At 39.0% G+C, this 16,534-nt stretch overlaps 1 protein-coding gene across 1 annotated transcript in view; it reads left to right on the top strand.

Moving 5' to 3' along the window:
- EIF4EBP2 (eukaryotic translation initiation factor 4E binding protein 2) overlaps positions 1-14,979 on the top strand; it is a 28,711-nt gene extending 13,732 nt beyond the window's left edge. The window contains exons 2-3 of the mRNA XM_070752227.1: positions 4,510-4,686; positions 7,124-14,979. Of these exons, the coding sequence (XP_070608328.1) occupies positions 4,510-4,686; positions 7,124-7,155 (209 nt within the window). The 3' untranslated portion in view covers positions 7,156-14,979. The remainder of the gene's footprint in view (positions 1-4,509; positions 4,687-7,123) is intronic.
- The last annotated feature ends 1,555 nt before the right edge of the window (positions 14,980-16,534 follow it).

Genomic DNA, 16,534 nt, shown 5'->3' with positions numbered 1-16,534 from the left:
TGTAGCAGTAAAAAAACATATACCTATGTCTTGAATTTGGAAAAAAATCATATTTGATTTATCACTAAAGAAGGGTTCGGTGAATGTGCATATGAAACTGGTGGGTTCAAATAAGGTTAAGAACCACTGATCAAGGTTAAGAACCACTGATCTAGATATTTTCAACTACAGTTCCTATAATTGCTTACCATTCTGACAAAATATAAGTCTATTGGGCACCAGTGTGTTGACACTGGATGAAAACATGCCTGCTGTGTGAGATGAAACGTTTGACTAAGGTTTGCATCCAGTTTGCCACAGATGTACATTAGATGCCATCTGGCACCTTAGCCTGTCCAGAAACATACAGTGGTCCCTCGATTTTCGCGGGTTCGAACTTCGCGAAACAGCTATACCACGGTTTTTCAAAAATATTAATTAAAAAATACTTTGCGGTTTTCCCCCCTATACCACGGTTTTTCACCGCCCAATGACGTCATACGTCATCGCCAAACTTTCATCCACCTTTAATAGATATTTTTTTAAATAAACTTTAATAAATAAACATGGTGAGTAATAATCTAAATGGTTGCTGTGGGAATGAGAAATTGCAGTTTAGGGGTTTAAAGTGTTAAGGGAAGGCTTGTGATACTGTTCATAGCCAAAAATAGTGTATTTACTTCCGCATCTCTACTTCGCGGAAATTCGACTTTCGCGGGCGGTCTTGGAACGCATCCCCCGCAAAAATCGAGGGAACACTGTATTTCTATCTGTAAAAGAAAACTATTCCTTGCTGTAAAACCACGTGACACTCTTCAGTAAAGTATAGGCAATCCTTTATTTACAACAGTTCATTTAGTAACTATTCAGAATTACAGCACCATTGAAAAAAGTGATTTAGGATGATCATTTTTCACACTTAACAAGCATGATAGCCCACCCATGGTCATGGGATCAAAATTCATATGCTTGGTAACAGGTTCCTTTAATGATGTTGCTGTGTTGGAAGGTCATGTGATCACCTTTTTCAAGCAAAGTCAATGGGGAAACCGCATTCATTTAACAGCAGTGATTTGCTTAACAACTGTGGCAGAAAGGTCATAAAATGGGGCAAACTCAGCAAATGTCTCACTTAGCAACATAAATTTTGGGCTCAATATTCAGTGGTACCTCTACTTAAGAACTTAAGAACAGGTTCTTAAGTAGAAAAGTTAGTAAATAGAAGCAATTTTTCCCATAGGAATCAATGTAAAAGCAAATAAGCGTGCAAACCATTAGGAAATAAATAAAAGCTTGGCATTTGGGTTGGAGGAAGAAGAGGAGGAGGACAGTCGCTGCCCAGAGCGAAGGGAGTGTTTCTTTTCTCTGGGTGCTGGCAGAGGTTTATTCCCTCTCCAAGCGCCCAAAGAAAGGAAAATGCTCCGTTCACTCTGGACTGCCAAAGCCTCCTTAAGCGCAACCGAAAGGCTCCTCTGGCAGCCCAGAAAGTCCCGAGATGGCCGGGATTAAAGGCGGAATGGCAGGAAACTGGCCGGGCTTGTGTGTCGCTCTCAAATTTCCTGGGAAATTTTTCCAGGCTCCAGTTTTTAAGTAGAAAATGGTTCTTGAGAAGAGGCAAAAAAAATCTTGAACACACAGTTCTTATCTAGAAAAGTTCTTAAGTAGAGGCGTTCTTAAGTAGATGTACCACTGTAGTTGTAAATCAGGGATTACCTGTAACATTAAAGTCCCTGTTATCTCCAGTGGGAGGAGCTCTCAGACTCATCTGCTCCCCCTCATTTTCTGCATCTTTCAGCAGTAATTTGCAGGCAAAGCCAGGCCACTGAATGTTTCATAGATATAGAGACCCAACTAAGGAATATGGGAAGGTACAACTGCTTAGGGGCATTAGGAAGATTGCCAAGCTTTGAGGGTCTCTCGGCCAATGGAGAGAGAAAAACATGGGCAGGGACTTTGCTAGGAAAGGAAGGCTCCAACTGAAAACGAGGCAAGCATTAAGAAGACATGAGAAAGGAACAATTATCCTGCTTAGCAAGAAAAGAGAATTCAAATAAAAATGGTATTTGCACAGCTCTGGGATGGTTTTCTAGGATGTATCATTTTAAAAATATTTTCTATTGTTTTGACACTGTCATGTTTTATTGCTGTTTGTAACATAAAATTTGAAAATAAAAAAAATAAAAATATATTTTTAAGAAATATTGGCTATAAGGACAGTAATTAAACCAAGTAGTAGAATTCTGGTCAATGAATAAAAGAAACCAATATGAAGTGGTTCAGGGGCGGGTTCCTCTTACCTTTTCCTACCAGTGCGCTGATTGCTCATTGTAACACATCGTGCATGTGTGCGCATATCCCCTAGCACAATTTTATGTCTGCATATGCAGAGACACAATTTTCTTTCTGCGCATGCTCATAGAACTGAAAAATTGCTGAAAATTAAGGTCAAGAGCCATCCTTGTTGCAAAAGGGGGAAGTTTCCAAACTTCACTTATGTTTTAGGTTTTATACTAAGCATACAATACTTCAATTGGTGCATTTGACTCCAACTTCTAGACCAGTGTTTTTCAACCAGTGTGCCGTGGCACACTAGTGTGCCGCGAGACATAGTCAGGTGTGCCGCGAAGCTCAGAGAGAGAAAGAAAGCAAGAGAGAGAGAAAGAGAAAGAAAGAGAAAGCAATAGAAAGAAAGAAAGAGAGAGAGAGAGAAAGAAAGAGAGAGAGAGAAAGAAAGAGAGAGAGAAAGAAAGCAAGAGAGAGAGAGAAAGAAAGAAAGAGAGAGAGAAAGAGAACAAGAGAAAGCAAGCAAGAGAGCAAGAGAGAGAAAGAAAGCAAGAGAGAGAGAGAAAGAGAGGGAGGGAAGGAGAGAGAGAGAAAGACATAGAGGGAGGTAAGGAGGGAGAGAAAGAGAGCAAAAAAGACAGGAAGGAAGGAAGAGAAAGAAAGAGGGACGGAGAGAGAGAAAGAAAGAGGAAGGAAGGGAGAGAGAGATAATTTTTTTGTCCAAGCTTTTTTTAGTCCCCCCTCCCGCCCCGCTCAATGTGCCCCAGGGTTTCGTAAATGTAAAAAATGTGCCGCGGCTCAAAAAAGGTTGAAAATCACTGTTCTAGACAACTAAAATGATTTGTCATTGCTTTCTTCCTAAAGTTGAGTGTGAGTGGCCCAAAATCATCCAGCTGGCTTCCATGCCACTGGCAGAACTAAAACTTGACTTGTATTATGTTAGAATATTAATGACTTGGAGAAGCATGTTAACAGGTTAGCCAATGAATAGGCGTAGCAACTGAATCAGCCAATAGGACCTAACCACTTCCTGAGTTGTGCAGAGAATCGAAACTGAATATTTAAGCTTAAGACTGGGTGTGGCTCCAGTCCATTCTGCACTCTGCTCTTTTGTCCACTCTGCTTGTCTGCTGCTGAAATGAAAGTAACTGCTGCCTGTAACTGATTGAAGAAGAATTCTACTTGTGGCATTGTAAATATATGTGTTTGTAAAGAAGTTATTGAATCCAGCGGAATCAGTCATTTTTGTGTGCTTCTGGTTTTGATTTTGCAATAAACTCTGATATATTCTTTCATTACTAGACCAAAACTGGCTCTTTTGCTTTCTTATATACAGTATAAGATTTATATAATATTTAGTGTATACCTTGGATATAAACTAAAGTGCATTCAGTTGAATATAATGTTTTTTTAGAGCTGCAATCTTACTTTCTAAATAAGGGGCTTGAGCAAAAAAATATGCCTCAGGAGTTAGACCACAAATATTTATGATTTATCTGCCTGAAAAAACAATGATTCAGTAAAATATTATTCTGTTAATTAGCAACAGTGTTGCCAAATTTCTGATTTTAATAGAAGACCGTATGTGTAGCTCAGGGTTGAACTAGTTACTAAGGAGTCCTTGGTGCTCTGATTATGATGTGATCTAGTTGGATAATGTAATATATGCAAGCAAACAACCAAACTCAGAGAGCACCAAGGTCTCCATAAATTCCTGATTATTATTATCATTTTGCTGCCATAGACTAACATGGCTCTCCTCCTATAATGTCCATCTCAGCAGAGTGGATCTGATATGCCGAATCCCAGCGACCAGTTAGGTCCCACAGAGTGGGCCTTCTCCGGGTCCTGTCAACTAAACAATGTCATTTGGCGGGACCCAGGGGAAGAGCCTTCTCTGTGGTGTCCCCGGCCCTTTGGAACCAACTCCCCCCCAGAGATTAGAATTGCCCCCACCCTCCTTGCCTTTCGTAAGCTTCTTAAAACCCACTTCTGCCGTTAGGCATGGGGGAACTGAGATATTCTTTCCCCCTAGGCCTTACAATTTACGCATGGTATGTTTGTATGTACGTTTGGTTTTATAATAAGGTTTTTTTTAGTTGTTTAGTATTGGATTGTTACATGCTGTTTTTTATCACTGTTGTTAGCCACCCAGAGTCTGCGGAGAGGGGCGGCATACAAATCCAATAAATAAATAAATAAATAAAATAAGTGCCAGTTACCTTTGTTCCTTTTCCACCTCTCTAGGTACCAGAATTATCTACGACCGCAAGTTTCTGTTAGATCGGCGCAATTCTCCCATGGCTCAAACTCCTCCTTGCCACCTTCCCAATATCCCAGGAGTTACCAGTCCTGGTTCTGTGACAGAAGATTCCAAAGTGGAAGTAAACAATCTGAACAATCATGAGGGGAAGCCTATAATTGGTAAGAACATTTGCATTATAGCAGAATCAAAATGCAATGCCAGCATCCATGCTTACTTGCAACTGACAGTATTGACCCATCTGTCTGCCACAAGTCTTCGACTCACAACCATTTGCTTACAACAGCACTGAAAAAAGTGACTTATTACTGATCCTCGCACTTGCAACCATCGTAGCATCCCCATAATCACATGATCAAAATTTGGGAGCTTGCCTATCAGCATGGGTTTACAGCCGTTGCAACATCCCAGGGTTACGTGATCATCATTTGTTCCTTTCCTAGCTGATTTTCAACAAGCAGAGTCAGTGAGGAAAGCTGGATTCGCTTAGTGACCATGTGAGTCATTTAACAGTTGCAGTTATTCTCTTGTGGCATAAGAGGTTATCAAATAGGCACAACTCACTTCACGGCCTTTGAATGGAAATTCTGGTTGCAATTGTGACTGTAAGTTGACCACTACCTTTATTCCAAAGAACAAAGAGGGTTTTTTTGGGGGGTGGGAAGGACCATGCAGTATTACTGATCTCCTTGTTCTTTATAGCCAGAATGGGAAGTGATACAGAGCTATTCTGTTTCCTGCACTTTGTTACTGTTCAAATATGAGTTTTACCTTGGGATCAAGTAATTTATTTCCTGTCTGCAGATGTTTTCTCTCTCTCTCTAATGCATTTAGAGAGCTTCTGCTGTAGAGAACAGTGAACTGTTCCAACAATTGCATGTGGTAGGAATTGAATGGTGAATTATTACCCCTTTGCCTTCTGTGTCATAGCAATTCAATAACTATGAATTATTGAGAGGTGTTTACCTTTTCAAAATGATATAAAGTAGTTCAAGGTGAGATAAAGTGCACATATTTTTTGCCATACAATTTTGTTTATATCCTTTATGAGATCGGCTTGATCCATTAGAGGGACGAGCTGAAACCCACTATAGGCTATAGGAATTGAGGGGTCCTGGGTGCTCTATGAGCTTGCTTGTATTCTTGTAGACGTTTCATTACCCAAACTAGGTAACATCATCTACCACTGATAGTGTCACCAATTTGGGTAATGAACAATCTGCAAGAAAACAAGCAAGCTCGGAGAGCACTGAGGACCCCTTTTTTCAACCTTGAGATACAAATATTCTTTATTGGTAAATAGGAATTGGACAAAAAATTAGGTAAGTGAGGCTAATAATACAGTAATACCTCATGATACGAACTTAATTGGTGCAAGGAGGAGGTTCGTAAGACGAAAGGTTCGTAAGACGAAACATTGTTTCCCATAGGAAACAATGTAAAGTCAATTAATCCGTGCAACAAAAAAACCCCCCGCAAAAAAACGGCTTTCGGCGACTGCTGGGAAGCCGCGCAGCTGTTTTAAAAGGTGACAGCCGGCCTGGGGGGCTTCCCAGCACCCCCCCGAACCGGGGGGGGGTGCTGGCAAGCCCCCCAGGCCGGCTGCGACCTTTTAAAACAGCCGCGCCGCTTCGCAGCTGTCTCCCGAAGCCGAACGCGGAAGTTCGGCTTTAGCGTTCGGCTTCAGGAGACAGCTGCGAAGCGGCGCGGGTGTTTTAAAAGGTCGCAGCCGGCCTGGGGGGCTTCCCAGCAACCTCCCGAACCGAACCCGGGGTTCAGCAAAATTTTGCCTCTTCTTACGAACTTTGTTCGAGTTACGAACCAGCGTTCGGGAGGCTTCTGGGAAGCCCCGCCGCCCGGCTGTCACCTTTTAAAACAGCCGCGCGGCTTCCCAGCAGTCTCCGAACGCCGGTTTGTAACTCAAAAAAAGTTCGTAAGAAGAGGCAAAATTTTTCTGAACCCCGGGTTTGTATCACAAGTTGTTCGTAAGACGAGGTGTTAGTATCTTGAGGTACCACTGTACTCACTTACCTAATTTTTTGTCCAATTCCTATTTACCAATATTTTTTTCCTTTATGTAGCTGGTCTCAAACAACCATCTTGTTTCATTTCAAGTTCAAAGTTTATCTCAGTCAAAGACTAGCAAATAGCAATGCAATAACAAACTGTTTAGAAGTAAAGGAGGAAGGCCAAATGTAAAACACAAGCTAAACATGAATGTAGGTGTAAAACACAAGCTAAAACATGAATTTACAGTAAAAAACATTGGAGGTGAGAAATGTCCCAGACGTTCCATGCATGAACTTTACCATGCTTGGGTCATATGGTATTGGGTGCTCCATGCCCAAAGTGGAATGTCTTTTGGATGTATTGGCCCATATACAGAATGAAATAGGGCAGTTTTATTTTGGATATGCACCCAACATCGTGATTCCATAATGCAGCAGAAGGTGACCTCTGAGGTGAGGTCTGACTCAAATGTCATTGAAAGTAAGAATTCACTGATCTCTTAGGAGACATAAAAAAAACCATGTCTGCAAAGTTTCTCCTCCTAAAATATGTTCTGTTGATTTTCATGTGTTCTTGTTTTTCAATCAGGTGATGATTCTCAATTTGAGATGGACATCTGATTTTTCCTGAGGGTAACCATGGAGAGACAGCAATTCCTGATCACCTGTGCACATCTGATTTTGATCATCAGGTTCAATAACTCGAAGGATGAAAGAAGAAAAAGAAGAAGCTGCTGTTTCCACAGAATTTTCACTTCAGCTTTTGAAGTGCCAAAGGATAAGAGGACTCTCCTTGATTTCCATTAACCATACCATGCTTCCTACCCATCTCCCCCTCCCCTGCTTGCCTTACTCACTCCCTGTGACTGACTTGGAACCCATGATAAATTTATAGGGCTAAGGAGTGTCCCTTGGCTTCTCGCACTTTAGAGACAAACGTTCAAATATGCACATGCGAGAATTTAACTTCTATCAACAATTGGATATTTATTGCAAAACACACAAGGGGCATGGAAAGGGTGGATATATGTTTGAAGTGACATGACACTGCCATTGTTCTCCTTTCCCTTAACTGCTGTTAAATTGATGTCAATTTATTAACTGGTTCCTATGTTATATCTCATTTTTTGACGTGCAAAATGCACTCTCTTTGATATTTCTAAATCCTATTGCTCAACTTGTCTTTTTTAGTTAGTATAACCTTTCATGTGGGCACTGCTGTGAGATTTTCCTAAAAGAGTATTATGGGAGGTTTTTTCCTGCTTCCCCTGAAAATTTCTTTTTTTAAAAAAATGGATAAATAATTTAGAACCATCACTTCATCGTGCATTCATTTCACTTCATATTTCATCCCAATATCATTTCCCCCTCCCCCCAAAAAAAGATTATCTCCAATTCCTCCATTTAACCCCCCCCCCAGTGTTAAAAATGAACCACATCTTTTCCTAATGTAATTGGGGAATATCACACTTGATGGATTTTTCTATCAGTGTTTCTCAAATTCAGCTATTTTAAGCTGTGTGGAATTCACCTTCCAGAATTCTGAGAGTTGGTCAACACAGCTTTAAAGTTGCGAAGGTTGTTCTCTACTATTCCTCTTCAGTCTTTAATTTTTGCTGCTCAGTAACATCTGGTGGGTTCTTGGCAAGTGCATCTTTGTGCCAAAATAATTAAATAAAGCAACCTGGTTATGCTTAACTAAGAGAAACCCAACCTCCAAAAATGAAATTTGTGAAAATGTCTTGGTGGACCAGAGAACCTTAAGAATCAATTAATTATGAAGATGTTAAGTGCTGATTTCATGATGTATGACTTCAAATGAATTTGAAAGGGTGACTAATCATAAAGATTTCACTGCATTTTTCGAACAAGACCTATTTGCTTCTTGGTCAATATCTTTTCTTTCTCAAATTCATACATTATTAAATCAGTCACATTGTAACCTATTGTCTGTATGGAGGAAGAGTTGCTGATGATCTTACTTTATTCTGTTTATTTTGATACACTGGCCATTTCCCACCTATTGGTGACCTAACTCCCAAGTTGATTAGTTCTGGCATGAGTGATCTTGTGCTGTTTGCCTGGGATTGTTGCAGAGACCAAGTAGGATCTTTCTTTGTAGGAATTCATAGGCAATTGAAGTCTCCTTGTTGGAAAAAAAAAGCAGTTACTGCGAGAAAGAAAATTGGTGAATCAGTTTAATACAGCCAATGGATGAATCCATGTGATGACTGCATGGCCCCATGATACTTTGCACTCTGAGAATGCTGCAATATTAGATTGTTTTGTTGTCTAGGCCAGGGATCTCCAAACTCAGTAACTTTTAAGACTTCATCTCCCAGGATGCCTCAACCAAAATGGAATTCTGAGAGTTGAAGTCCTCAAATCTTAAAAGTTGTCAGGTTTGGAGACCCCCTAGCCTTGGCTAATGGAATAATAAAACTCTTTGCTTCATGTCACCAATAGATGGAAAGCAGATTTTTTTTCTTTTTTTTCTTCAAAAATTAATTATTTTAGCACGCAGACTTAAGAAAAACTACAGTGATGACAGCAGAAAATGCATTTCCTTCTCTCAGAAGAGGGAATACTACTTAAGACAGTGCTTGGTGTGACCTTGCATACATGAGTTGGGGGGGGGGGGTTGGTTGTTTTTTGTTTTTTTTAAGATAACAGACCCACACTGGATGTTTGCTCCTTGTCTTCAGTGATGCTTTCCTCCTCTGTAACTTTATTTTGAAAACAAAGCCTCTAAGGCAAGGATAAGTTACCATGACCCACCCAGATGTCATTAGACTGCAACTCCCACTATCTCTGGCTATTGGTCTTGCTATCTGACACTGATGAGGGTTGGAGATTCTGCTGTTCTAAGATTCTTCTCTAAAATATTTGCCTCTGATTCCTTTAGGAAGTCTTCCAAGAGTGATTCATGTGCTACCTCAAAAACAGAATGACTGAATTGTGCTAGCTTTCCCTAGTGGGGAAGTCATACCGCTATGGCAATTTTGCACATGGATTTTATTGTTCAGGCATAATTGGGAGAGGGAAGTGATACAGCCTCAGGGAATGTGGCAACAAAGATACTTGTTTTTATTAATGTAGGCTTCACTTCTAGAAGAATATCTGAGAATATGTTCGTCCTATTGGATTTTGGCCTATAAAATGACTTAATAGAATTCAGTTCAGTTCTCGAATTCACCTGTATTTTCAAATCTGGGAAGCGACTTTGGCTCTTAATTCTCTTTATAAATTGACAACTTTATCATAATTGACTAGATTTAGAAAGAGGGGGGAGTGTCGTGATCTAAAATGTAGAGTGCAGGGTTTTTGCTTCACCTCTGCTTTTGTGATAGCTTTGGGGGCATGTAAGAAAGGCAGGAATTTATTTTGTTTCGCCTACTGTAAAATGTGAATAATACAGAAGCAAAATTGCTTTGTAACTGTCGATGTCTCAGGAATAATCTCCTATTTGCAATGTCTCTGGGGAAAGATTGCTGCTTTCTAAAGTGGGTGAATATGCTGTGACTAAGCTGCAGCTGGTCAAGGGAAGAATCCCTTGAAGTGCAGTGTAAGCATTTGGATTTGGGCCAGGAGACCTCTAAAACTCACTGCATGTTCAGTCATAAATCAGAACACAGACGGTTTCGGTGTTTCTCTCTGGAACCTCCATTCAATGGCCATACAGTTGGTGGGAGGGGAGAGTCAGATAACAGCTTTGCTTGGCAGATTTGGGCACAACTGAATTTTTAATTACAATCCCAGTTCAGCTAAGTCCAGCGAGGGAAGGAAGGAATGGGTAAGAATAGAGTTTGAGGGCTGCTAACAGACCTTGTTCTCATTGTAATTTTTTAAAAAAATAATAATTGGGATTTGGGAGTTAACTTTAGTATGTTACTTTCTCCCTTCTAGTGATTTAACTAGGAAAATACTGTTAAGAAGACGCTTTTCATAATGAAAAAAATACCAGAGAATTCCATGAGATTTCACAAATTGGTTGCTTTATTTAAAAAAAACCTGATTCTTCTGAAGTCTGTTCCATATAAACTTAGCTGAAGGAAGGAGTGTTCCAGAGGGAAGGATTGATCTGTAGTCTGAGTGAACAGATTTCTCTTCTACTGCAGGATTCTTCATGTATCTGCTTTAATTTTCCCCCAATTTATAAAATTGAGCTAGTATACTCATATCTTACTGATGGTTCTGAGAAAATAATGTCATTAAGAAACGTTCAGTTTCCCTAAAAAGAGGTCTCTAAACTTGACAACTTAAGACTTGTGGATTTCAACTCCCAGAAATCTTGAGAGTTGAAGTCCACAAGTCTTAAAAGTTGCCAAATTTAGGGACCCCTGTCCTAAAATTTGGTTCAGTCATGGCCATTTTCTTTCCCATGCTTTCTCATCCTTGTCTACGAATAAAGCTGCATTTTATAGAGGAAGAGAAAGCTATAAAGGGAAAAAAAGATTATTGCTTTATTCTGCAGAATTTATCCTCCTAGCACAATATAAGTTCTCAGAGAATTTGCAGAGAAGACTTAAGAGGTAACAATGCTAGGCACTAAAAATATTTGCAGCTGATTTTTATTACTTGAAAAATTTCTATCCGATAGCTGAAAGAATAGAAATAATTGCTAACGTATTTTGCAGCCCTTCAAATTCAGAACCACAATCTCTTTTATCAGTAAATTAGTATTGTATCTCTTTTCTAAACTGGGGCCTCCAGTGCTATACTGTATACGATCATTTCCCCTGCTTTTTTGTAAAGAAACTTTGGAATAGCTGATAAATTTTAAGCTCTAATATGAGCTAAGTGAATACATTTGAGGTAAGTAAGGCTGCAGGCTTTAGTCAATTCCTTTTTTCTTTTTTTTTTGCTAACAAAAAGGAACAGATTTATATCTGATGTAGAACATGCTTTCCTTTTTTTGCCTTTTTTCTTAAAACTTCATGTTAAAATGCTGTATAGATGTAATCAACTGACTGAAAATTATTAATTAAAATTCATTTATTGAGTCTGTCTTTGGATTTACAGTTTCTAGGATTAGGCCAGCAGATAAATGCATCCAGGGAAATCTATGGGGGAAGTTGAGAAAGTGATTGTGGTTGAAACTCCTTTTTAAGGTCTTGTGCATGCAGCACATGGAAAAAAGTGATGACACTTCAGTGTAGTTACTCTACTGACCAGTGTTGGCTGGCTGGGAAATTCTGGGAGTTGAAGTTCACATACTTTCAAATTGCCAAGGTTGAGAAACATTGATCTTGACCAGAGGCCTTCAAGCTTGGCAATTTTAAGATTTGTGAATTTCAGCATAGCTGGCTGGAGAATTCTGGGACTTAGAAGTCCACAAGTCTTAAAAGTTGCCAAGTTTGGGGACCCCTGATCTTGACTGCCTATATACCAGTAATTGTGCTAGTGAAAAGACCAAACAAGGATGCCTAGTGTTATCTTAAAGAGCTGTGCTTTGCAAATAGCTTTTGCAGGTGGAAGGATTTTATGTGACATTTGCACAAAAAGATTTCGGCAATCAATGGCAGACAATTTGTACTAGGAGATGCCATCTTTTATTTATTACAAACAAATAGGTTGAACCAGCTTTGCTCTTTTGGAACCTTTCAACTTTCCAGAGAGCAATCTCAGCCTGAATGACCAGAAGCTATTTACATCATTATTTTAAAACAAAAAACAGCAAAATCCATCTAGATAAAGTGTAGTAATGGTGAAAGACACACTGAACTAGAAGTCACCCTCACACCAAGTGTACATATTTGAAAACATTTCACTGGAAATATCTGGATTCCCTGAATCAGGTTGAATACTTATGCAAAAATGTAGCAATTCACATATGCTGAAGAATGAGTAAACTCAGAAAATGTCTCTGGAAGAAAATTAGCACAAAACCTAATTGTGATAGGTTGCTTGCTGTCTTTGCCAATTCAGTTTAGGCTTGTTTGGCAAGAACATCGAGCAACGGATTGAGTATTACTTTCCATCTCCTCGGATTATCTGAGACCGTTGAATATTTGGTTGCTGTTTATTTCTTTGTTGTTGTGCTTAAAAATGCAATTACCACACACACACACACACATACTTTGTGGCATAAAAATAAAAATTCTGGTCTTCCATTAGCTATAGCATTCCAACTTAGTATGTTGATTTTTGAAAAATAATAATAATTTTAAAAAAACTCTTCCAGTTCAGTTGTCTAAACCAGTATTTGATGCTGGCTAGAAAATTCAGGGAGTTTAGATTCACCTGTCTAAAAGTTGCTGAGGTTGTCAAATACTGATCTAGACTGCTTTTGACATCTGGTTTATTTGCTGATTTTCACAACAAAAAATGGAGGATTGTAATTATTTGCATCAACTGTAGTTTCTATAATGAGGAGGACTGTATAGTAGGAACAGAATTAAAATATTTTAAATATTTGCTATGGCTCATCATCACCGAAGGATTCTGTTATAAGAACCTTTTGTACAGAGAACTAATAAAGGATGTTTATAGTGGCCTTGGAAAATCTTCAGTGTTATGGCTAAAATACTATCTGTTTTGACTCCGAGATGCCACTTGGAACACTTGAAAAGATCCATGGTAAGTTGCCCTTGCCATCACCAAAGATAGTGTGCTCAATGCATCAATGAGGATTTCTAGAGCCTAAATTTAAAGTTCACAATTCTGCCACTGTTTCTGGCATTTGTCTACATAGAATTGGATTAACAATGAGCTTTCCACTATAAATTGGCTAATGATCCAATCTTAACCAGGAGGCTACATTTGAATCTGGATCTATTAGTAGATGGGCAAGGATTTTTGACCAGGTGTTGAATGATGACAATGAAACCTTTTAGCTCTAAGAAAAAGTATGCCCTGAGTAGACATTTGTGTGAGACTACTTGTTGGGGGGTGGGGGATACATTCCTTAATTCTTTCTCTGTACTTGTCTGCCTGAGTGATTGGTTTTGGCCTGGCTCTAAGTGGACTTGGATAATTGTGGCTGAGAGGATAGATAGATATTCTACAAGTTCATGGCCTGCTTGCAGTTTCATTTCATTTCATTTATTTAGATTTGTATGCCGCCCCTCTCCGCAGACTCGGGGCGGCTCACAACAGAATAACAGAAGACAATTTCAGTTATCTTCATCCAAAAAGAAGCATGCTGCTTTCCATATCAAACTTATTTTGTCCTAGACATCTAGTATCTAATACTATGTACCCCTCGGATTACTGCTTTTCACCATCATTTATGGATTGCTCCTTGATATATCAATAATTGGACAGTTAAGCTTTGTTGCGTTGAGTTCTCTGTAAACCTCAGGACTGTGTTAAAACTTTCTGGATTAGTTCTGCAGTTGCAAACTTGGTACCAAACACAATTTCAGTCCCTTTCCCCCATCCGATTTCTCTATTAATCTTAACTTGCTGAATAGATTTTGCTGACGGGTGAAAAAGTGAGATTTGTCTTCATGATCTTTTAGTTAAATTTTTACAGTGGTGAGGAATCCACGAAGGACAATTTGATAGGCATGGAATCGGAGTTCAAAGAACAGGTAGAAGAATGAAGAGGTTGCATGGCGATAGATTGCATGAGCATTTTGACTCTTGCATCCTGCAGTTTCACAGAGACATGGCAGGTTGGAAGAGATTTGCAGTTGCTGATCATCTGCAAAACTGGGTAACTCTTGAACATTTAAGAGAATTCTACTGTGGAGAGAGGGTGAATGCAAGAATAATATATGTATGGGTGAATATATACTTCCCAATATATATATAAATATATATGTGTGTGTGTAAATTACTTTTAGAAGAAATAACATCAGGGAAAATGTTTTGGATTGATTATGAGGTGTATCTGGTTTAGCTGGTGATGTTTCATACACCTGGCTTTCCAAGCATTGACAATAATTCATCCAACGTAGAAATCCAATGTTATAAGGACCAGTTGTTTATAAAAATGGTTGTAAATCAAATCAGATGTGGGGAAAAATAATCAGCACCTTTGTCCCCATTTATCTGAGGAACACCAAACTACCTTGCTCCTCCTCCCATCTTCCCTCTATTGCCTATTTCATATCATGAGGATGGCAAACCGGAGTGCCTTTCTTTGCCTTAAGTGGGTGAAGTTCTCCTTCAGACATTATGTGTGGCAGCTTGTTTTTTTCTATCTTATTTGTCGGCATTGAAGTAAGAGTAGAAGCCACTGCCAAAAAAAGATTACTGAATGTTCTTAATGCATTTGAAAGCGTCGTATCTTCCTGTTCTTTTTTTTTTTTGGCACATCATCCATGTTTAACTAAACCCCAGGATTCTTGTTTTAACCATCAAAGGTGGTCTGAAAAATCCTTGGGTACTTCTGTAACATATCTGATTTTTACTGAAACAGGTGTTTGGGAAAACACTCTCGCCAATGGTTGCTGTTACAATGAGATCAATAAAGACCTTGATTCTATCAAACCAAAATGCCTGTGTGTGTCTGCTTTTTCCATTGCCGTGGCAATATGGAAATGTGGGACCTGAGATAAATTTTATTTTTTTATTTTTCTTGAGATCACAGGATGGCCTTTCCTTTCATGCAATACAGGTACCCTCGACTTACAATCGCAGTCAAATCCAAAAATTCTGTTGCTAAGGGAAACAGTTTTAAAGTGAGTTTGGCCCCCATTTCCATAGTTGTTAAGGAAATATTTACAATGCAAGTAAATTTGACTTTCCCCGTTTACTTTGTAAAGTGGTTTGCAAAAAGTGGTCCCAGAACCCTTGGTCACTGCAAACATCAATAAATGAGAGTTGCTAAGCATCCAAATTTTCATCGCATGATCATGGGTATGTTGCATTACTCATAAGAATGGAATGGTCATAATTCACTTTATTCAAGGCTGCTTGTAACAGTCACTAACTGAATGGTTGTAAATTGAGGCCTGCCTGTATTTTTAATTTTTCCCCCCATAATGCAGGTTTTGGAAGGAGTGGGAAGGAGTAGAAATCCTCTACATTAGAAGGATGAGCAGAGACGGGTTTGTCCAAACTGATAGTGACTCACTGGTGATGTTATGGTGACATGGAACTAATTCAGTCAGTGTTGGCCTGTGGATGCCACCATCCTTTTTAAAAAAATATTTTAGGATTATTTTATTTTTTAAAATTGGGGGAGGGATTTTTTTCTTGGTCTTTTTTTTCTTTCTGAAGCTGAGTTTCCAGCACACTGCATGTGGTCGCCCTCTTGTTTTTGGCTTTTGGGGGAGGAGTCTTTTTAATTTTTATTATTATTATGGAATTTGGGGGGTTTCTTCTGCACATGCGCAGGAGCTGAGTCCCTGGCATTGTACATGCAGTTGCCTGTGATGAAGTATCCACAACTTCTGAAAGCAAGCTGTTCCATTGGTTAATTCTCACTGTTGAGAAGTTTCTACTTCATTCCAAATTGATTTTTTTCCGTGATCTTCCTTTTTACACATTCAAGAATCCTGGAATGAGTACCTATTGTTTTGCTGCTATAAAATAGGGCAGTTTTAACTCTGAATTACACCTGCAAACCCCCCACACACCCCAAAAAACAAAAAACCCACCAGGTTGGGATTTCTAATGTAAACTAGATCCTTGCAAATTTCAATTTTGAGGTCCACATTTTTCTTCACTCTTTTGTTTCAAGGGTAGTAATTGGTAATCTCATTCTTTGAAGTTTGGGCCACTTGAAAGTTACCTCCAGGAATGATATCTCAGTATCTCGCTCTAAAGAACTACTTACCTATGTATATGGTCAGGCAAGATGTTAATATATAAAGGAGTAAATGGAATTTACTATTTGTGCATTGTTTTGGTAACAGTTTAAATTAAACTTTGCATGTTTAATTTCAGCATTGTTTTGTTTTTGCCACATTGAATGGTAGTTTTAGGAATGCAGGTAGAGCACACAAGTCACCAGAAATTGGCTCTGAATTATCATTAAAAGGGACGAGCGCATACACTTTTACATACACCTGTTTGGTTTTTGTAGATAGCAACAATCTATTGTACC

The sequence above is a fragment of the Erythrolamprus reginae genome, chromosome 5, assembly GCF_031021105.1.
Source record: "Erythrolamprus reginae isolate rEryReg1 chromosome 5, rEryReg1.hap1, whole genome shotgun sequence".
Lineage (NCBI taxonomy): Eukaryota > Metazoa > Chordata > Lepidosauria > Squamata > Dipsadidae > Erythrolamprus > Erythrolamprus reginae.
Note: the sequence above shows the minus strand (reverse complement) of the source record. Positions and strands in the feature narration are given on the sequence as shown.